This window comes from Scomber scombrus, chromosome 8 (genome assembly GCF_963691925.1).
Source record: "Scomber scombrus chromosome 8, fScoSco1.1, whole genome shotgun sequence".
In the NCBI taxonomy this organism is placed as follows: Eukaryota; Metazoa; Chordata; class Actinopteri; order Scombriformes; family Scombridae; genus Scomber; species Scomber scombrus.
In genome coordinates, this window is record NC_084977.1 from 17,044,298 (window position 1) to 17,067,394 (window position 23,097).

General features: G+C 38.3%; 2 protein-coding genes across 2 annotated transcripts; one reads left to right on the forward strand and one right to left on the reverse strand.

Annotated features, from left to right (window-relative positions):
• Positions 1–372: 372 nt before the first annotated feature.
• mfn1b (mitofusin 1b) lies at positions 373–15,289 on the reverse strand. The gene is made up of 18 exons (XM_062423450.1): positions 15,171–15,289; positions 13,297–13,454; positions 12,440–12,575; positions 11,829–11,991; positions 9,824–9,948; positions 9,582–9,690; positions 8,158–8,265; positions 7,688–7,841; positions 7,350–7,417; positions 5,909–6,030; positions 5,471–5,597; positions 5,224–5,328; positions 4,722–4,824; positions 3,665–3,891; positions 3,393–3,572; positions 2,687–2,883; positions 2,381–2,515; positions 373–1,440 (listed from the first exon to the last, which is right to left on the reverse strand). Exons 2-18 carry the CDS (start codon positions 13,442–13,444, stop codon positions 1,371–1,373), a joined length of 2,277 nt encoding a protein of 758 aa, XP_062279434.1. The 5' UTR covers positions 13,445–13,454; positions 15,171–15,289; the 3' UTR covers positions 373–1,370.
• Positions 15,290–18,702: 3,413 nt separating this feature from the next.
• plaat1 (phospholipase A and acyltransferase 1) lies at positions 18,703–22,240 on the forward strand. Its single transcript, XM_062423451.1, has 4 exons — positions 18,703–18,729; positions 19,630–19,768; positions 20,722–20,990; positions 22,139–22,240. The coding sequence occupies exons 1-4, from the start codon at positions 18,703–18,705 to the stop codon at positions 22,238–22,240; spliced, it is 537 nt and encodes a 178-aa protein (XP_062279435.1).
• The last annotated feature ends 857 nt before the right edge of the window (positions 22,241–23,097 follow it).

The following is a 23,097-nucleotide window of genomic DNA, read 5'->3' on the forward strand; positions in this document are numbered from 1 at the left end:
TACTGATCCATTTTGTCTATGAATGTGGCTAAAATTCAGTAAGAATCATTGCCTGCAGATCTTGTGAGTGTTAAAACTGCAGCAGGTCTATTCAGGTACATTCAGGTATTCAGGAATACAGGTGACACATGCTGACAGATATACCTAAAAAAAAAAAAAAAAAAAAGTCCCTTAATTGACAGCTTGTGTCCATAAAACGAGTTTTTCAAGCAGTTCTGCTGTGCTTCACATCTTATAAAACAAATAATAAATTGCTTGAGTCATTTGAGGCTTTTGCATATTAAATATTCAACTATTCAACAAGCATTTTAGATGCTCAGTTCACACTGTTCTCCAAGTATCAAAGAAATGCACAAAAACTTCTGTTTTAGATTGTGGAAGATTTAATACAGTAGCAAATCTGGAGGTATTTCAACACATTCAAGGGAAAAAAAGGAACATTTAACAAAGTGCAGACTTGTGTAATCATCATTATACTGCAGGTTTAATGGTTATAAATAACAGGATATTATAAAATAGAAGAGATTTTCCAAAGCCTTCATCTATACAGTTTGGATTGCTAAAAAATAGAAGATGAACCTACAGTATTTTAAATACATGCATTCCCTTCCTAGTTAAATGATTATTCCCTCAGTGAATTTGAACTAGATCCTTATAACTCACAAAACAAATCTGCTGTCTTTCATTATTAAATATATTTATTTTTTGTTGCTAACATACAGTAGATCATGTGCTGAACATTTACATGTAGAATCTCACAGACACAAACTTCATTTGCTCCACAAAAGTTAGTCAAAAAAGGCATATTCACAGTGAGAAGCACGTTAGTGTCAAAATATAGCACCCGACCGGTAGCCTTCATTGTACTGCCTCCTTGTGGAGCATCTTTGCACACCATAGGTCCAAGTTTGTGTTACAGGCAGTTCTGTTCTACAAATTTGATCACTGCAGCTTGTGAGGCGCCTGGCTGGCTGTACTGGAGAGGAAGAGGAAGGGTAATACTGTATCTGGGCTTTCACTTCTCCATCCACAGTGACTGAAACTAACAATTATCTTTTTTTATTAATTGATTGATCTACAAAATGTCAAAAATAATGACAAAGGCCCATCAATAAAAGATAACACAAATGAAATAGAAACGACCAAATCTTCACTTCAGCGGCAAAGTTTTGGTATTCTGGCCCAGTGGATGACCAACATGTCATTGATTATCAAAACAGCTATTGATTTCTGTTCAGAAACTACCATCTGCACAGAAACTGCTCTGTCATTAGGGTGAGGAGGAGGACTGGGCCCGGTGAGGCGGCGCCTGACTGAGGAATGATGGGCTCAACATGAACCAAACTGTGGAGTGATAAACAGGAACAGCTTCACTGCTGAGGCTGCAGGTACTGGTTTGTGAACGCCTCCAGCTGTCTCTCCAGTTCTGTGGCTTTATGTCTGCAGAGAACACAAACACGCATTAGATTTTAGACTAAATGCAGGAAACCACTTGTCAAGTACCACTATTGCTTGAATTAAGATTAATTTACATCCATTTTAAAGGCCAGTCAAGTGGAGGTTGGGTGAGGCAACGTGGAGAATAACTTGTCACCAAACTCTCTGTACTAATAAGAAGGATAACAATATGAGCTGTCCGACCCTAATAGGTGCAACAAAACTAACAAAATTGTGAGGGAGATACTAATCAAGTGCAGTTTAAGAGGAGGACTAATCAATAAACATATGTGAAAACACCTGGAGGTGCTTTAAAATTCATATTTGAGACTTATCTCATTTGAGGAGTTAACGTCAATCATTTATGATGATAAAACTGCACTATACAACAGATATCACCAGATTAGTATTCATGTGTTTATCATGACTGAACAGCCACATTATTTTTTACCAAACATATACACTGCAAGTTTCCAACTCTTTTAAGAACAGGAAACTGTAAAATGATAACTCTTCAGGCTTTTCTATGTCCAGCACTATTGTCTCTTAGTTTTTTACATTCTTCTTTAAAAGGAACATTTTGTTAAAATTCAACATTACTTCGGTGTTTGTGATTGTGTGGCAAGTCTTTAAAAAACTTTACACTTAATTCTGCTGCAGTTTCAAACTTTTCTGTTCACTTTGAAACCATCATCAGGAGCAGGTAAAGGTTTCAGGAAACACCCTGATAACCTTTACCTGCTCCTGATGATGGTTTTAAAGGAAAACGAAAAGCTTGAAACAGCAACAACACCTCTGTCCTTTTTTTGGAGAGACTAATCATAGCATTCATTCATTTATTTTCACCAGACTAGATCTTCCCAGATGATTAACTCTAATCTACCCCCCACCCCGCTTGTCTACCCTTCATGATGCCCCCAACATGAGAAGGAGCCGGACTAACCGCAGGCTCTTGGAGCGGCTCTGGACGGTCTCCAGCTGATCTATCTGGGCTGTCAGTTGCCGGATTTCTGCCTCCAGCTCTTTCTGCGTCTGGTCCACCTGCTGACAGAGTCGAGCAAAGGTCGTCGCCATCTCCCTGGCAACACAGAGGGCACAGAGTCGCACTGCTTATTTATTTAGCCCAGAGGGGAAGGCTGGGTGGGGTGTGCACACTTCACATTACACGTGATTTGAGTGACAGATCTAATAGATGTGATCTGAAAGTCCTACTATCAAATGTCGTAAATGGTGCTGTATCAGGACTTACTGTTGGACCTGATGGCTGCAGTTAGCGCTAGTAAAGCTGACGATGAGCTGCAGCTTGTCAGTTGCGTAGTCCACAAACTGGCGCTTCAGGGTGCGCTCCTTTGCCTTTGTCGTCCAGGTGAGTCTCTCATACAGGTACAGAAAGCCATAAAGTGAAGCCGACAAGGCGATTAGTCTCCAGCCAACTGTTCTGCAGACCTAAGAAAGAAAGAAGAGAAATTTTTTAGTCACATATTTGTATAAAATGACAAGGTCAGAGGAGTTTTTCCTAATTTCTATTATGCCTAATAAATACACAATAATTTGTGGCTCAAATTGTTTCTTTTGTTGAAACCTATCTACATGTTTTCCTGCAACATGAAGCTGGCTGAATTGATTGCAATGGGTTAATGAGTCAGCAGGGTAAATTAATATTCTGATATAAAGCTACGTAATCATTTCTTCATGGAAAAATATCTTAAAGATTCTTTGGTTTCTTTAAATGATTGTTTTATTTTATTTCACAATTTGAAACAGACCGGAAAAGTCAGAAAACTCACACAGCTTAGTAATCACAGAAGAAATCATTTGGTGCTATGAGGTTACGAAATCTCAACAAAAACTGCTACTCAAGATTTTCCTACACAAAACTTTCTTAAAAGACATTTGATCAAACTGTATAAAAATATCTATCACAGAAGAACTTGAAAAATTCTTTAAAAACATACCACTCCTCCGACAACGATAACACCCATTGATGTGCGGGAGGTGAGGGATGCCACGTTGGTTGCCATGGCTACCATCAGGTCTTCCTGGGTCATAAGGGCTGTCTCATGGTTGGGTTGGGCTACAGTGGAGGGGGGTCCTGAGGAGGGTGTGCGGGCCAGGGACAGCGCTGGTTGAGAGGCCTGAGTAATGACAACAGAAGTTCAGTATGAGACCTTTCACTTCTTCACCTGACTTTCTTTACTTTCACTTTTTTCACATCTCCAGTCTGTACCTGGAAGTTCTGGTCCACCAGCCTGAGCGCTCGCTCTGCATTGACAGACCCCAGGAAGCGGTGGACTAACGATGTCCAGCCCAATGAAAACTGAAACTCAATGTTCTCCTGGAAGTCACTGCAAATTGTGGCACAGTTCAGGTCGTAACTCAGGTCGAACTTCCTGCTGGGCACCAGCATCTGTATTTGGCCCTGGGCCACAGAGGGGAGCAGAGGGAGCATGCTCTCTGGAGAGTGAAGAGGAAACACAGAGGGTAAGAAAATCAAAAACAGTGAAAATTATAGTTTCCTTTCCTCTATATTTCACTGCACAAGGTCAAAGATGATCATTTTATTTATGACTCTAGTATATTAAAACATTATACTTTAATTTAACAATACATTCATCTTTTTTGTGGCCAAAAAATAATGAAAACTAGGAACACTGAAAACAACATATCAACAGGGTCAATAAATAATGTACATATAATTCAAATTGTCTATTGTCTGAATAATAGAAAATGAAGGAAAGAAAAAAAAAAAAAAAGAAAAAAAAAAATCACACCATAATTACATAACAGCCCCTGAAGCCTTTTCATCAGAGGGCACATTGACACCTTTTCAACATCACTGTCGCTGATCGCAGCTTGCATGCGTGCCTGACGCAGTGACGCATTTGAAGCATAATGGGGCATGGGAAGGTGGCATTCAGTTAGGAGGGTAAATATAGCAGGCATTGGGTGTTACAGACTGTAGCCGGTGCGCCCAAAGGTTTTGACTAACTTTAGCAACTGTCTCTGAATGAGCGATTGAGTGAAAAACAATGGTGGACTGGAAATCTGGTCTGAGGTAATTTTCTATGAAAATATGGTAGCTTTGTTTGGCATCTTATGCAAAAAAAAGAAAGGGGGGGGGGGGGGGTTCAGTCGCAGCTTGAGGTCTTTGATTATCAGATGCCAGGCTTATTTTATCATTTTTATCATAAATATTCTTGGTCCGGCAGAACGCACTGACGTCTTATTCTTGTAAGCTTTTAGACAAATGAAACTTCGTTAGGTGGAGTCATTATTCAAATTACCCATCATGTATTTCTGAGAGGACTGGACAGAGACATGGACGGCGTCAGAGCAGCGGAAGGCCAGGTTCTTGCCCATCCCTTCCTCCACATGAGCCAGTAGCTCCTGCAAAAACAACGGAGGTCAGAGGTCACATGGAAAGCAGCCAATGGAAAACAGAGGCTAGAGTACATGTCATACTTACACTCTAGTGTGAGGGTGGTAAAGTGGTGCAATTGGTTGATAGCAACACAATGCAGTGTGTTTTTATCAGTTTTAACAATCCCGACTGCTTGATATGGTTGTTATTGTTTTTTACCATATGTACAAGGACACCGAATTTATTAAATAAGACACTGTATAACCAAAATACAGCAAATAAGCCAATTAAAAGATGTTCTCTGTTGGTCTTTTAGCAAAAAATTACATTAGACCTGCTAAAACTAATATCACACACTTTGTGTCTTGTCTTGTCTAAGAGAGGGCTCCATACAAGCCAGATTTGAATGCTGTGCCTCTACTTACAGACTTGTAGATCTTGAGGACATGAGGTGAGGGGTGGAAGTCTGTGTGGAACTCATCCACAATTACGTTGAGACGGCTGATCTCTTCTCCCATGGCGATGGACACCTGAGTGAAAAGTCATAAGTACTTGAGAGCCAAAATGACCAAATATTGATCTCATCTGATGGAGCATCTGCCTTTATGACCATTTTAGAAATCCATGCACCTCGTCCATAACGCAGGTGTGACCAGTTGTCTCCTACATTACCTTAGATTCCACATCCTCACTGATGGCCTTGATCTTCTTCTTGATGTCGTCAATCAGCAAGTTGAGCTGATTCTTAACAAACTCCAGCCGGTCCATCTGATACTCTCTGTCCTCCAGTGCAGCCACTCTGAAGCACGAGCCCAACCAAACAGGATATAAAGTCACAAATGCAAACTAGCAGATGATCAGATTAAAAATCAAAAAGAATGGAGGTAAAAATACAAAAGTAAAACACACTAGAAAGTAAAATCTATTTATTTATTTATTAGCATATTTCCAACTTTTCATTAAAAGCTTGTTACACCTACATTTATTATAGATTTTATATAGTTTACCTCTATAAGCCCTTTATGGGATTAACAAAAGGAGATAGTATCATTTCGACATTATCACAAAAAGACAAGAGAGAGAGAGAAATGTGTGGAGAAAAACACCCACCTCTTCTCCGCCGCCTCAATGTTGATGTCGTCCATGATGCTCTTGACTTTTTCTGTGATCTGCTTGGCCCTGATAGTGTGCTGCTCAAACTTTGTTTTCACTGCTGACTGCGAGATACACTCCTACGAGGCCATATAACACACAAGTTACTGTGACGGTTACAGGGCTGCTGATGCTGGATAGGGTGCATGAACTTGCACACTACCGGGGACAAACAGAGGACAAGATACACACCTGCTACTTTTAACTTAGGAGAAGTAAAGAAATGGAAACACAGGTGTGAAAATGACAGTAGCAGTGTGTTCATCTTGCATCCCCGCAGCCATCGTTTTTGTTAAGTCACAGTATTGTGTATGTGGGGCAAAATTATAAAACATCTCAAATGAATACAACCAAGAATGAAAGTGAAAGAATATAACACAATATGTAATGTGTGAAAGTGAAAGTAGGAACATTGTGCCATTTTGAGATAAATTATATTATTTCATGTTCAGGAACTACGTCAATTTATTTCATAGTATTACAAATCTTTTATCTGATCACTCAGGTCTGATCATAATTTTTTCCCAATATGACACAATTCAGTTTCCTTCATACTTTGTACCAAAACATCTCAACTAGGTGCAAACAACACACAGAAATACAAAGAAAATCAGTTGGACAAAACAAAATCAAAGTCGAACAGAAACAAACGGATGTCCTCGCCTAAGTGAATCTAGACTTCAGCAATGAAGACGCAGGTTGATGGAAAAGGCACAGTGGTTGGTCTCTAGAGGATTCTGGGAGCCTGTTTGAAACTGTGGTTGCTGGTGAAAACTAAGCAGTAAGCGAGTGCGAGTAGTTGACTGCTTAGATCAGCTTACTGTTAGGAGAAGGACTTTGGTGATCGCCATCTTATTTAATGTATTTTCAATGTACAATGACCACACACACACACACACACACATACACATACACATACACATACACATACACATACACATACACATACACACACACACACACACACACACACACACACACACACACACACACGTTCCTCGTTTCACCAGGCAACTGAACTTAATAGTATTTCTTACACATTCGAGATTTACTGACACAGTAAACCCTTGTTCACAGTTTGAGTGACAGAAAAAAATAATCTCACGTCCCATAATGCTGATTCTGCCTTATCTCTCCAGTGTTACCTTCTATCTCCAACCTCAGTGTTTCTGAGCTGGACCTTCTCATCGAGTAACCTGCTATTTTTGGCTTGAGTTGACTTCCCACTGATTTTATCTCATGATCAAACCCGATGAGGTGTCTTTCTGGTAGCAAATATATCAGTGTTGAATCAAATATATACCTAACCTTGTTTCTTGTTTTATTAATAGGTTTTGCTTTGTTAGCTGGGGATAACTTTATCAGAAGACACTGGGAGGACACTGACATAGACACAAACCTCAAACCTCCTCTCAAAGCACTGAAACTCCTTCAGTCTCTCCTGGAAGCCCTCAGCCAGGGCTCCACCTATTGGATGAAATGATCACATTAAATGTAAAACCACTGCACAAATACACATTTATTTATTGACTTGTTTTAGCTTTTTGACATTGATCTTAGAATTGCTTATGTTCTTTTTTTATTACTATAATCACTGCTTAGATTATTGTTATTTCATTGTAACAGAAATGCTGTTTAGTGCTTCCATTAATTCCCCCAATTACTTAATAATAAGATTTGATCCCAATCCTGCTCCATGAACACAAATACAGTGTCATCTATAATCTGAAGCATCACCTGTTTCGGGCATGCCCTGTGCACGCTGCATGCGGGAGTTGAGCACCTCTTTGGCGGACACGAAGAAGATGCGGTTAGGTGCCTGGTCACGGTCCACAACTTTCAACTCATCTACCAGGAAGTTCACACAACGGTCTGTGTGCTGCTTCCTCACCTTTATTAAAAAAAAAAAACATTTTAAAAATATCAGTAATGTACATGATAAATGGTGCTAGAAAATATAAATTACATTACTGTAGTCAATTGACCAAAATGTCCTGTTTTTTTACTTAATTTTTTTTTTTTACTTAATCCTAGTTGAATCAAGCTATGTGAATAGTTATGCTTTTATCTGCCAACATTTCAGGTTTCCAACTGGACATCAGTTCAATTCCATGAGCTCTGTAATAATTTGTAAAAATCTGTAAAAACAATTCCTTACACATTCATCAACAGCAATATGAGACAAATACAACAGACACTTGACTCACATCCTCCATGTATTCTGGTTCGTTGGCCGAGGCGTCCCAGCGGTTGTTGAGGATGAAGATGTTAGGCTTTGACAAACGCTCGTTCACTTTGTGGAAAAAGTGTTTTTCCTAGATGATGGAGGGGTCAAAAAGAAAAAGGGTGAGATTATGTCAGTGGTTGCTAAAACAGTCTCTGTCTTTTTTCATGCCCGCAGACATCATCAGTGCTGCCCATGTCTCTGTTGAGCAACCCAAAGAGGAATGTGTGTTTACTTCCCCTTTAAGAGCTGCTGCAGGCTTAAGGAGCTCTGTGATAGACTGTGTCCAGCATCACATTGCATGAATGCCTGAACAGACAGAGACTAAAGTGGGGCCTGTGTGTTGCTGGATACAAACACAGCAGCCACATTCTCTGCACTGTGATCAGCACAGCATAGGAAACAAACACAGTGGCCAGTTTATATCACAGTTATGCAGATGACACGCAGATATACCTAGCACTGTCCCCGGATGACTACAGTCCAATACAGTCATTGTGTCACTGTTTAGAGCAAGTAACAAATTGGATGATTTAAATCAGGACAAAACTGAGGTAATTGTTTTTGGCAATAAAGAGAAGAGGATTGCTGTCAGTAAACATCTCGAGTCTCTCTCTCTAAAAACTAGCGACCAAGTCCGAAACCTTGGCGTGCTGATAGATCAGATCTGACCTTCAGCAGTCATATCAAATCAATTACCAAAACAGCCTTCTATCAGCTTATGAACATATCCAGAGTGAAGGGTTTTATGTCTCAAACAGACCAGGATTATTTTTATTTCTCAAATTCCATGTTTTTTTCAATTTTTTCAGTTAAATGTTTGTTTTATGTAAAGCACATTGAGTTGCCACTGTGTATGAAATGCGCTATATAAATAAAACTGCCTTGCCTTGCTTTGCCTTGCCTATAGTGCACATAGTTGAGTGATGAAATTATTACATATATACACACACATATGTATATATTACAATCACCTTAAAGTGAACTAACTATAGCTCAGCTATCCATACTGTTTCCCCCTTATGAAATAGAGGTACAGTGGTGAATATATATGAAATGATATCTTTATCTTCCAAATAGAAACTGAAAAAATTAAAGTTTCTCTACTACATATTTTCCTACAGCCTGACATCATATATAATGTATTTGTAAGAACAATTGATGAAAAAATGCCTAAAACAAAACAACCTTGATGATTTTATCAGTGTTGAGCACTGTAAACATATAGTGGAATGACACCAATCTCAAACACATTGTTAATATAAGGAATCCTTTGATCAATCATTCATTGATGATGCCTGGTTCTTACAAACTGTCCTCCAGCTGAGAGATATTCTGTGGCTGTGTGCACATAGGAAAGTAAGTACAGCTTTATAATCAGCATTATTAATGTAATTGTGTAATTACCGTGTTCATGAGCGTGGATTCAGAGTTGGCTACCAGCACAAAGACATCAGCGTCAAGACAAAACTTGTCGATCCAGCTGTCCAGTTGTGTTGTGACGTCAGTCCCCGGGCTAATGAGAGGAAGAGTGTTTAAGAAGTCAAATACATCAAATCTATGTGGAATGTTCCAGCACATCATCTGGGCTTATCAGTTACCAACTTTTTAAAGACCTGGAAATGTAAAACGCTGAGGCATTGTGTTACCTGTCTACAAGCACCAGGTCATCTCGGAGCAGAGCACATTTGGTCTTTGGCCAAAACACACGGACGAGACATCCGGCATCCAGACTCTCATCCATGTGGAGTGCATGAGCCAGCTGGTTTACAGTCTGAACAGGGTTTGGACACGGAGAAATTATTCTTGTTAATATCGTCTCTTCAATGTAAAAGCATTTAGAAACTATGAGTGTTATAATTCTGTTAACATCACAAACTTATGAGTTATGAAATAAACATTTACCTACAATTGTCCTGTTTCTTTTAGCACTTTGTATTATGTAAAACAGTTTTTAAACTTTTTTTTCTCTCTAATTTTATTATGATGAAAAAGGACAGCTTCCACATTTTCACAGTATAATATATATGGGATTAACTGCCTCATTACTTTTATTAACCTTTATTAGAAATGTATTAAATTACAGCATTTCCTCGATATGCTCTCAGCAGCGATACCACTAAGTGATGAACTTTGCTGCTGAAATTTGACATTGTACATGACAATCACAACAAACACAGACACGTGCACTCTGTCCACTTCGAGCAGCTGATTGGAGCAAGTGGTCACCGAATGGAAACACCCCTCTCCCTTTCCCCACTGTTGTATTATCTATTTATATCTATGTTCAATAAAAATAGTGTACATTTTCTCTTTTATAGCATGTCATTCTTTCACATTTATTACATCTACAGCTATTGGGGCCTCCAGAGTCCTTCTGGTGTCAAAAGCTCCTGCTAAATGAACACAAACATGACTGAACATGAATAAACCTAGGTGGAACAACTCTAAGGTGGTTTTAAGCGATTCTCCTGCCGGTGTATGCAAATACGTGTTGTTGTGGGCTCTGTGTGTGCACAACAGCAAAATCCTAGGGGAATTAACATTAACTTGTCTTAAATTAATGGGAACATGTGCATTATGCATGCATTAACAGTAATTGTACTAGAAAGCCCACATTCATTGTGAAACTCCAGACAGCAGCATGTAAAGGCACAAAACTAATTCATTACAAAATATGACAGGAGAAGACAACCACAGATGAAAACTGATGAAACGGCTCGATCTGTTAAAACCATGATAACTTCATTCAGTTCAGCAGGTTACAGTGAAGAGAGAGTGAAGTCTCCCACATACGACTCATATTTCAGACACCTGACACCCCAGTAAACATCCTGCATTACTGTGTCAATGAATACATGGCAGCAGGTTCATTTAGCATGAGCTGCGTTTGACTATCTTCTTCGCTGCTGACAGGACGAAAAGTGAACACAAGCCGACAGTCAAATCAAAAACATTATTGTTTTCTGGTCGACAATAAAACTGGAAGATAGAAAAGACAAGTTCTCATTTAAATGATGGAGATTTTTAAGTTCTAAAAGTACACATCTATTAATGCTTTTTAATCCTGCTCTTTTTTACATACACTATTACTATTTTGTTACCCTTTTACTAGATTACAAACTTTTATGGCCTTTTGTCAATAAATCCAATAAGTAGACGTATGCTACTAACCACTACACTACACCTTTTAATGCCACTTGTGGAAGAATCAGGACCTTTGTTAGCTCCTATCTTTTAACACGTGACTTATTTGAGTACAACAACACTTCCACATCAGTAAAAATCTTTTAGCCCATCACCCATACTCCTGCTATGTTAAAGTCAAAGCTGAGGAGTTTACTGGCACCAAGCAGTCAACAGAGAAACACAAGGAGGCACATAAACCCTTAATTTACTTAACATACTGTATCAATATAATTGGGCAACACAAGATTAAAGGCAACAGATGGTCTGATTAGTGGCTGAATGTGTTTGTAAAACCTTGACATCACTAGCAGAGACACCGTAGTTCTTCTTAAAGAACCATTTTTCCACAGCGTCGCCTCTTATCAAAAGTGAATATATGAAGGCAGCCCGGTGCTCATAAAACAGTTCATTAACAATTAACAGTTCTCAAAACATAACAGTGAAAATCATTAGAAGAACATTTACCTTGATGCTCTTCTCCTCGTCAGAGCCCTCAGTCTTCAGGTAGGCCTTGTCTTCATCGGTGCCCTCGACACTCAGGAAGCAGTTGGTGGTGTGGCCGATGCCGCTGGGCAGCACACGGTCCCTCAGCATAGCATTGACCACTGTGCTTTTACCATTACTGGTCCTAAAAACAAACAGAACAGTCAATGAGTAACTGAGCCAAAACATTTGATCATATTTCAAACTACTTCTTACAACATATAAACAGATGAACTGGCCTAAGATTCAGATATAGGAAAGCACCAGTGAAATGTTTTTTATTGAATTTGAATGCATTTCACTGGTGCAGGTGTAATGTTAAGCATGCACCACTTGCCAACTCATTATTACTGTTTTTAATTATCAACAATTTATAGGCTAGTTGAGCATTGACAACAAAGCATATAAATATTAATCTTGCTTTTTATATACACTGTGTAGTTGTACACATAACTAATCAGACATCAATAATCCGCCAAAACAAAGACAACAAAAAATAAATCAATCACAATCACCAACTCACTGATGACGCAGAAAATCTCTCAGACACATCCTTAAAAGTTAAAAAAAAATCCATACTTAGATGTATTTACCTGCCAAAGAAGGCCACCTTCATGTGTCTGCGAGCCAGCACCTCCTTAATGACAGCCAGCTTGTCAGCATACGACTGAATCTCCAACTTTTGATCCTGACTTGCAATTTTCTCCAAAGCTTTATTCTCACAGGTTTCTGTTCGACATACAAAGTCACACAGAATGACAGGAAACACAATTTACGTTATGCATTTCCCATACATTAAACACCACCTACTGTTTATTCTGTCACTGTAAACCAGAGAACAAAACTGTTTCCTTAATCTCTATGTTAAAAGCTGAAATGATTTACCAATTAGTCATACAGAACGAACCAGCAACTATTTTGTAAATTGAATAATCTTTTTTCATCATTTACAAGCATCTCTGGATTCAGCTTCCAAAATGTAAGAATATGCTGCTTTTCTTCATATTATGTGATACTGAACTGAATATTTTTCAGATATCGATCAGCATATTTCTACATTTTCTGACATAAACAAAAGTTTAATGAAGAACATACTCAGCAGATTAATTTCATTACATTAAGGACAGGCATTTTATCAAAAAAAGAGACTTCTATCTACTTCTATAAGAGACTTAGAGGAGAGCTACCTTAGTTTCAATATGTGTGTAGGATTATTCACTGAAAATAGAAAAGTAATATTTACAGTTACCAGCTATAATGTAATCATTTAACCATAAAATGTTAATAGGTAACTTTTAAGATGGAATATCCAACTTCCTGACCACTGCTTTATTCTCAGACGTGTCAACACACACAAACACACACACAGATTAGAGAAACCCAACACCTCGTTTCACCGGCCTGACAGCGATGACTTGACAGATGATAAACAATAAGCAACCCCTCTCACCGTCTACAAACTCAGAAGTCTCTTTCACGTAGTTCAGTAGTTGTTCAAACACATCGCTGATCTTCTTCTTGGCCACAACGAAGTGCTTCAAAGGGGAAAAGTCCCCCCGAGCTGAATCTGACCGTGTAAGTGGAGGGGCTGCAGCCATGGTGCTCAATCTAAAGACAGAGAGGAGGTCAAAAAAGGGCAAAGATACAGTTACATAAGTGGACATATACAGTAGCTACGTGTGTTGAACTGTTTAGCTCAAGCTAAATGGTTCATATCTATTATAAAACTTTTTTCAGTACATTAAAAGGAATATTTTATTATGTCTGTTTAGAAAGGCCACAGCAGAGGGCACAAATGACTTCTTGTGCCTTTTTTCTTGGCTTGTGGGACCTTGAATCTTCTGTCAGATGGCAACATCTGGCAACAGAGAGTGAGTGGGTCATTAAACCTGGGTTGCCTTTCTTTATAATGGACCAGCTGTGCAGGTTCTGGAGTTGCAATAGTGTATTTCCAACGATCTTGCCGGACTTGTTGACCACCTGTGTCACCTTGTTCCTGTGTCTGACTGAGAGGCTCCCATACAAGGAGGCAATGTTAAAGGTAAACACGCTCTCAGTGAGTTACCTGTAGACGATGGTGAGGGTGTGTTCGCTCAGTTTCCTGAGGAGAGAGAGCTGCTGCCTTGCCTCTTTGTAAGTGTAATCTGCACTGGAAGGTGAGTTTACTGTAAATGATTGTTCCCAGATATTTAAAGTGAGTGACCTCCTCCACTTCCTGCCCCTTCATGATAGCAGACTTGAAGACGGGCTCTATGCTGCCTGCTCCCATCCTACTAGAAACAGCTGCTGTAAAACCAGGTGGCAAGGTGGTCTATGTGCTGAGAGTTGGAAGGGCTGCTAACATCCTGCCGACAGACCACCAGGGTCATGTCATCAGCATATGTAATCAGCAGGTCTTTGCTGTTGTATTTTTGACTCATTTGTTTTTTTTAAAGAACAGAAAGGGAGATAAAATACATCCCTGTAAAACGACAGTGATCAGGAGAAAGTGTTATTACTTAGTACTATTTATCACTGAAGTCAAACTTAACTAACAAATATAACAACGTGTTGCTTCCTTTTAAGTTTCTGATGGTGCTAATTGGCATGAGGTGGATGGCCAGATACAGTCCTAGTTGTGGACGGTATCTGGGCACATGTGCGTACTCCACATTTCCAAGGCACTGGTCCAGAGCTGTATCAAACCTCGCTGAACATGTCACATATTGCTCCAAATTTGGCAGATAGGGGGAACTGACACATCTCTTTAGTTTCGTTATACTTTGATTTAAACTGGCACCTATGAGCTCAGCTGCTGGTGCGTAATCTGGCCGGGCCATGCAAATTACACCAGTATGACTTTAATGTGCCTAAACTCGCGTGGCAGGTATGTTAGGGTAGGTTAATGCGATCGGAAAGAAACAGTCGAGATCTCTTTGAGAAGATAACAATTCAGTTTCACTTATTGTGAAGTTGGTTGCTCAGCTGGTGTTTATAAACATATGCGTAATACTACTCCGATGCTTTTCGCTGCTCGTATAGCGTTGCTAATTTAAGTTAACAGCTAACAGCAAAGGAGAGACATTATTTAACTCTCTAACTTGTGACTTCCAGTTGCTTTGATTATAAAACAGTGTTTAGACAGGTAACATTTGGTAAATGTGTTTGGCACAACCCAACTTTGACTAATAATGTATATTTTCTGTTAACCGAGCGGGCGCATGTAGACTTCTGCTGCTGCCAAGCAAGCTAACAGGATAAGCTAACTTAACATTACGAGCTACAACGCGGTAACATAAGTGAGATTTGCAGTAGCACAGCAAATTAACAGTATCATTTTCTTACCAAAGTCCTTAAACAGCCTCTGTCCTCTTCTCATAACACAAACAACCCGGTGGCAACGCACTAAGTCCCTGTACCCGCTGAAAGATTACTCGCTGTCAGCCGGGCTAACCTTCTGTTTGTTGTAATGGCACCAAGTCAAGCTAGCAGCAATCAGAAGAGAACGATTACCGGAAACCTATCAAAATAAGCGCCCGGTCGAGTGTTTAAGGATTTGAATGTGATTTGTTAACATTTACATTTTACTCCCAAGTGCTTCTTTTTTTCCCCAAACCGTGTTATCTTTATACACTGATTCACGCTGGCTTGTGGCTTTGATTTTAAGGTGAAAATAAGTACTCAAGTACTGCACTTAAGTATAATTTTGAAATACTATATGTATTTTTCTACTCTATACTCCAATGCTTCGGTTTGGACAATATTGTACTTTGAATCTACGGCCTTTATTTTATAGCTGTAGTTCCTGGTGTCCCTAAAGATAATGATTTACGTATTAAATATAATATGATTGATAGTTATAAGCTACAGACCACCAGCATAAGCAGTTACACTACTTCACATTGGTTTAACTATATTACTATATTGTCCATCCTACCTTCGATTAAAAACACAATTTAACATTAAACGCATTTGACTTCCGATTGTGTTCACACTGAAGTGAGCTTGACGCAGCCTCTACTCCACATTAGCGCAGGAGGCGGAGACACGTGACTGAAAGGTTAAAGGCAGCAGCCAATCAATGAGCAAAGAATTCATCCAGCCCATGTCATCTCCTATATTGTGTGATTGCTATGTCACCTTTTAAAGAGAAAATGAAACTATTTATCTAACATAATACTTAAGCACCTTTCTAGTAAGTCAGGTGATTTAGTCACAACAATACATGAATATGAACCTTAGTTTAAGATTAGTTTACAATATAATAGCCAAGTAAAAACATCAAAAATGTAATATGGGCAGGGTTTGAAGTCGAGCTACATTGTTAATCAATTTAAAAATTTGAAGCAGCAGCTCTGCACAAGAATAGAGAGTTGGAACATGTCTGCCTGGACAGTGGAGTATTATTTTACACCCATCTTCATCCAGCAAATCAATAGATGAACATACGTTTCTTTTTGCTTTGCTTGGTAGCACAGGCAAAAAACATTACATTTCCACTCAATTGGAATTGAACCATATGTCCTTACTTCTGTTATGATAATGATTTCTGATCATACCATCTAATATATTTTGGGGGATCATGTCCTATCTCCAATCTTCATAAGGGCCCACACTTAGAAGATGCCTCACATCGACTTAGTAAAACTACCAACATTTCTGTATTGTTCATCACAATAAATATTGTCATTCATTTTTAATTATTCTCTACTCTTTGAAATTAAACCTGAAAAAGTACAAACATAACTTGGGTATGATGGTTTTTTTTGAATGTTTGGTTCAAAGGTCAAACTGGCTCCAGGTCATGGTGCCACCAACCGGCAAAAGTTGTAACTTTTCCAGTGAAATATCTCAACATCTACTGGATGTATTTGAACAAAAACTGGTACAGTCATAGGTTGATATTTTGTATTTTAAGTGAAATGTCTCAACAACTATATGGACTGCCATGAATTTTGGTAGAGAAGTGCATGTTCCCCTCAGGATAAATTGTAGCGTGTCTTATCCCTTAACTTTTTTTCCAGTGCTGTCATCAGGTTAAATTTTCAGTTTGTCCAATATTTTGATTTATGACCAAATACCTGCAAAAGAAATCACATTCCCATCAGCCTCAGCTGTACTTTGTGTTTGGTGATAATTACTATATGTTATCCTGCTAGCACACTAAACTAAGATGGTTAACAAGGTAAATATTATACCTGCTGGACAGCAGCGTGTTAGCGTTGTCACTGTGTGGACACAGGCTAATGTTAGCATTTAGCTCAAAGCATCAATGTTTAATGGGGTAGCATTGCTGTAAACTGTTTACTCTCTGTAGAGCTGTACAGACTGAATGAAATACATTTGGAAGAAACTACATGAATACAAGACTTACATACAAGAAGATAAATACAGCCACGCTTTTGGTCTACAGACATATTATGTACTTATTAGAGTAATGAAACTTGATATACTAACTCACAATGGAATAGCACAGACACATTTTAAGTTTTAATGTGGAATATATGAACACACATGGACTGCTACACTGATGTCACCTGTCCAGGCTCAGAGATCAGACAGCATTTCAACTAGATGAGTTAAATATGTGGTGCCTTTGTGAGCTCACAATTATTGGTATTGAGAGGAGCTTATGAATGGGACAATGCCATGCCAGAGAGGAAGCGCCTCTCTATCTGAGTGTGTATTTGTGTGTGTGACCGTAGCAACTGTATTATCAGTCAGAGCAGCGGACGCTGAAACACCTCCAACAGGACCTCCAGCCTCTGGTTTGGCTTTGGGATTTTTGACAACTGCTTGTCATCGCAGAAACTTGGAATCAGCCTCTTCCTATTCTCTTTTTCTTGCTGGATTTTTTATGGTTATGTGCGGATTTATGATGGAGAATTAAAATGGTGAGGAAGAAAAAACTGCTGGTGTTTGAGTAAGTATCACTCCTGTATGTATTTGCTCTGTGTTGGTTGTTGGCATGAATTCAATTCTTCTTACACCCCTAATCACTGTACTAATCCCACATTATCACAACAAGTTACCATAAAAGTGTCTAAGTTAGTTTAGTATTTCTGTATATCTACATTTAAATGGTTTTCTATTTTTTTCTATTTTATTCCTATAGACATAGTACAAGTTGCCATATTGATCATTACTTTATAATATTTGTTAAATTATTACATAATTTCATATGATTGACTTGATGTGAATGGCACCCCAGCAATCCTGATTCAGTTCAATAAAATAACAGGTGGCTTTCTTTTTTCAGAGTGGCTTCAGCTTTATACATTAATGATGAGATGAATGTACTAATCGCTCTCCCGGGTAGATATAGATTTCATCGCATGTAGGAGTAACTGAACTGAACTGTTGTGCCTGTGAAGTTTTGATTATTTTAACTATTATTTCAACTCATTTAAGGCAAGTCATCTAATATCACAATTAGGGAGTGTGAAAGGGATTGTGTGATATATTCACATTTTCATGGGTGATTCTTTCCCATGTAAAATAACCTGCACTTCAACTATTTTTCTGTCAGCTTCCCCATTGTGTTGGTGCTATTGTGGCAGCATAGGTGACACAGGAGCTGATGTGTGTATTGTCCCTGTGTGAGCTGGTGTGTATTGTATGTGTGTGTGTATGTATGTGTGCCCTTTACATTGTATTCCAACCTATCTAGCATTCTCTTTCTCTGGGAATTTACTTATTCTACGCAAAAAGCCTTGTTTGACCAAAAATTCACATACAAAAATAAGCTTTTTATTTCTCAATTGTGTTCACTCATCTGTTAAGTGTAAATGTTGGGGTTTTTTTGCGATAAATAACTGACGAGCAATCCTATCTTTTCTTTGTTTCCTTTTCAGAATTTGTGGAAGCATGATGTGGGATGGATAAACACGAACGAAGCTCTACTGTAAGTTGACATTGCAGTATTACCTGCTACTATATTAGTGTATTGGTGAATGTGGATCTTTGTAATCCACATCAAACAGTGTGAATGACCCTGTTGACCTCTAGAAAATGGAAACATGCTTGAATGAATGGTCATTTTAACAAACTATTGACATTTACAGCTGTTGTTTTCCCGAAGTGTAACACTGATATCATTTAGATGTGTGATGCAGCAGCTGTAGGGATTGATTGGAAAATAAGTCTTGAATTAATTTACTAGTGTCACTTTTTTTGGCCTTTTTAGAGCCAATTCATTCCACTTTCATATAGCATCAGATATTTCTGAAATATGAAATATGTAGCAGTAGTAGCAGTAGTAGTAGTAGCTTTATTGTCATTATATTGAGGGTCAGACAACAATATAATGAAATTTAGATGGCACGTCCTGAAGCATAAGAACATTTAAGACAATTAAAAACAATTTAAGACGTAAATAAAACACTGATAATCTATAAGAGCATTAAAGTGCAATATACAATATAAAAAGGTGCAAACACAGCAAACAGCAGCAATATAATATATTTTATAGTGTGCTCTGTCCTCCTGGTGAGGAGAGGGACTAACTGAGCACGTGCAGTATGCGTGTCATCACTCTAGCATGTTTCTGATTGGAGGAAGGACTGCAAACGTCCCCAATGTCCTCTACATAAATACATTTTGATGAATCAAACGTTTTATTTAGCTATCAGTACTTTTAGAAGGCCAAAATATTACATCTTCTTAACAACAAAAAATAAACAAATATGATGACACATGCAGATCACTTCCTGTATGTCTGTGACTTTCATGAAAGAAGTTAATCTGTGAGATTAAATACACATCTGTCAATCTCTCTTCTGCGTATGTGTTTGTATGTGTGTAGATGGCCTCTAATGACCCTGAACTTCCTGACTCCCCTGGTGACCCCCAGCCAGGTGACCTCATTGAGATCTTCAGACCAGCCTATCAGCATTGGGCTCTGTACCTTGGAGATGGTTACATCATCAATTTAACTCCTGTTGGTCAGTAGAAGCCCCTAAGACACAAGTAAATCAGCAAAGTTTAACAAAAAAGCGGTCTCTCCGACAAAATAGATTTTGATTTTGATTGACTTTGATTAGATGATGCATTTTAGGGTTCTGTGTATTAAAATGAACTTACTGGCCTGAAACTTGACTGGCCTAAAGGTTTATCTGAAGTGTGATCAAGTGTGACACAATGCATTGCTACAGACTAAACTACCCCACGATGTGAAAAGTACTTTGACCAGCTACAGCAGTAAAATGATACTTATGCATTGAAGCATTAACAATCTAATTGTGTAAAATATAACAATAAATCAGAGAACAAGTACTTTAAATTTTAATATTAACAGTACATTTAACTGATAACTGACTGAACTTTGACTTGTAGTGGAGTATTTTTACAGTGTTGTATTGGTGCTTTTACCTATGTAAAGGATCTAAATACTTCATCCGGCATTGTAGTTTGAGTTAAAGCCCCTGAAAACTTGGATATTATACTATGACATGAAATATTTTAGAGTAAATGAGCAACCAAAGTTAAAGTTAAAAAAAACCCATCCTAAGTTAAAATATTTTTTTTTAATTTAAACCATTAAGAAACAGCCAAAAAATGCCTCAACATATTGTCTCTAAGATTGTACATTCAATTGAAAATTCAGCTGTGTGAAGAAATCTGTTTGATTTTATCCACATGATCCATAAAAAAAAGACTTTGCTCCATTTTTCTACAGAAGTTGACCTCTGTTTCAGCTGGTTTTGGAGCAGATTTTTCAGTTTTATTAGTAAAGACTAGTTTATTTGACATTTTTATAAAAACAGTGAATTGAAAACCTGCACAATGTTAGGTCTAAGATCCTAAGATATAACTGGTATACATAAATCTTTCCTTTTATATTCCGTATCAGAAAGATGTGTTGATTTCCTCACAGTGAATCTCTCCTGTTCCCCAGATGAGAGTCAGGCGGCCGCCATGTCCAGTGTGAAGTCTGTCTTTAGCCGGAAGGCAGTGGTGCGCATGCAGCTTCTGAAGGAGGTGGTGGGAAGCGACACGTACTGTGTCAACAACAAGTATGACCACAACCACACACCCCTGCCCGTCTGTGAAATCATCCAGCGAGCGCAAGTCCTAATTGGCCAGGAGGTGTCCTACGACCTGCTGGGGAGTAACTGCGAACACTTTGTTACCCTTCTGCGCTACGGGGAGGGGGTGTCCGAGCAGGTCTCTCACTCTGTTTATTATCTTTTTGTCTCATGTGTCATCAGGGCAAAATACTCAACTTCAGTCAACATAACACAGCAGCTGAAGAGTCCCAAATGTCACCAGACACCTTTAAATAAATATTTTTGCTTAAGTAGCAAATGAAATTAAAACCTACCTGAAAGTAAATCTAACAACATTTATGATGGCCTGTAGTGTTTTTCTGGATTCAAGACAGTTTTTATGTCTACAACTCAGCTCTGTCACTCTTTGGTTGCCAGTTGACCTCTATTGGTTTGCACACTAGTTTAACATAAAAATACTTACCTCTCTCTTATCGTATCAACATGGGATAGAGTATACCCAAACAAAAACTACACCTGAACTAAACCTAAACCCTAAATTAAAACATTGTTCTTTTTGTCTGAACATTTGATTCTGGTTTCTTCAGAAAGTGATGAATCAAAGCATAAAAGGACTGCACTCCAAAACACATTTTGTCCATTTCTGCTCTATCAATAGGTTCTGACTAAATGTATTTTATTTATTCATTTATTTGTTATAACGGGCAATGTACAATAAACACTACTGATATTCTAACAACATCAATGTAAATGTGCAGAGTTTACTTCAACAACTAATTTGCACCTGTGGTCTCAGGGTGTGACTAAAACTCAACAAAACTTCAAACATAGTAGAGCTGTAATCAAAATGATAATAATATTTATCTTAACAATCTAAAATGAATTGAATAGCTGCAGTGTGGGTTAGCTTAACATGACTTTCCTCCTTCACAAAGTATAGAGACTGTGGCAAGGTTGAATTAACAAAGCTTCCAGTGGATACAACAGTAACCAGTTTTAATGGTTAAAAGTATCAAAACATCAACTGTGTATAAACCTCATATTGTCACCAAAATGTGGCAAAAAGCACAATCCTTGTGTATTAGATTCATGGGTTATGTGAGTGTCTGCAATGGTTGAATATTTTTATTTTCACAGCTATTTATGGGTTGATGGAGTACGGTATATACAAGTGTATTTACTCTTAAATGTTCCGAATTATGCCATGACATCAGAGATACACAATAAAACTGGGACATTATTGTGTCTGTTGTACCTTCACTGTAATCCTCAGTGAACCTCTTCTGCTCCTCTTTGTGTTCACAGGCTACACGGGCCATTGGGGCCATCAGTTTGGTAACGGCAGCAGCCAGTGCCTTCTCTGTCCTGGGACTGATCAACACTCGATCCAGAAATAGGCCTTTCTGACAGCTATGCTCTTCACTGTAGGGTGTTGCCTCCCAACATTCATGCAACTGTTACAAGAAATAAATAAATCACACTGAAATATCAACAGTAAGGAAACTTGTTTGAAAGCTGAAATAAACCATTAATAAAAATGCATGTGTCAAATGATTGTGTTACTTGTTCAGTAATTAGCTTCATAGCATTGTACCATATGCCATCAACAATGCAACTCCATCAAATCAAAGATTAAGTTGCAAGTACAAGTCCTGTATTGAAGTACAACTAAATATAATAAATAATTAAAACTGGTTGTTGTCCGAATGTGAACTTGATGAAACATTAAAGGGTTGCTTCACCCATTTTTTTTTTAAACTTAATGTTGTGCAATATCTTAGTCATGCAGTCAGACATGGTTTTATTAGTCCAGGTGTTTGGATACAAAGAGATTTTTGCTGTCACCCCAGTACAATATGTTTCTATGAAATTAAATATCTGTAATAATAATAAGGCCTTTATACAATATCTGAATCAGAATCAGTTTTATTTGCCAAGTTGTGATTACATGAATTGGTCCAGATGTTGACAGAAAAAACAATAAATAGCTACATTAAACAATAAACACAAACATAACAGTGTAATGAAGGGATAACTTACTGTGTAATGGACGTGGACAATGTTCTTGCCTGTTGACACGATGTAATTACATCATTACAACATTATGTAATTATTTATATTTGCAGGTACATATATATATAATCTATTTATTTATACTTACGTCAATCTTCCATACATCGTCTTCCATACATTACCAGCAGTTGTTGAGCTCGTCATTTTTGGGTTGGTTGCACTCTGCGATGACAGCAGGTGACGCTGTCCTC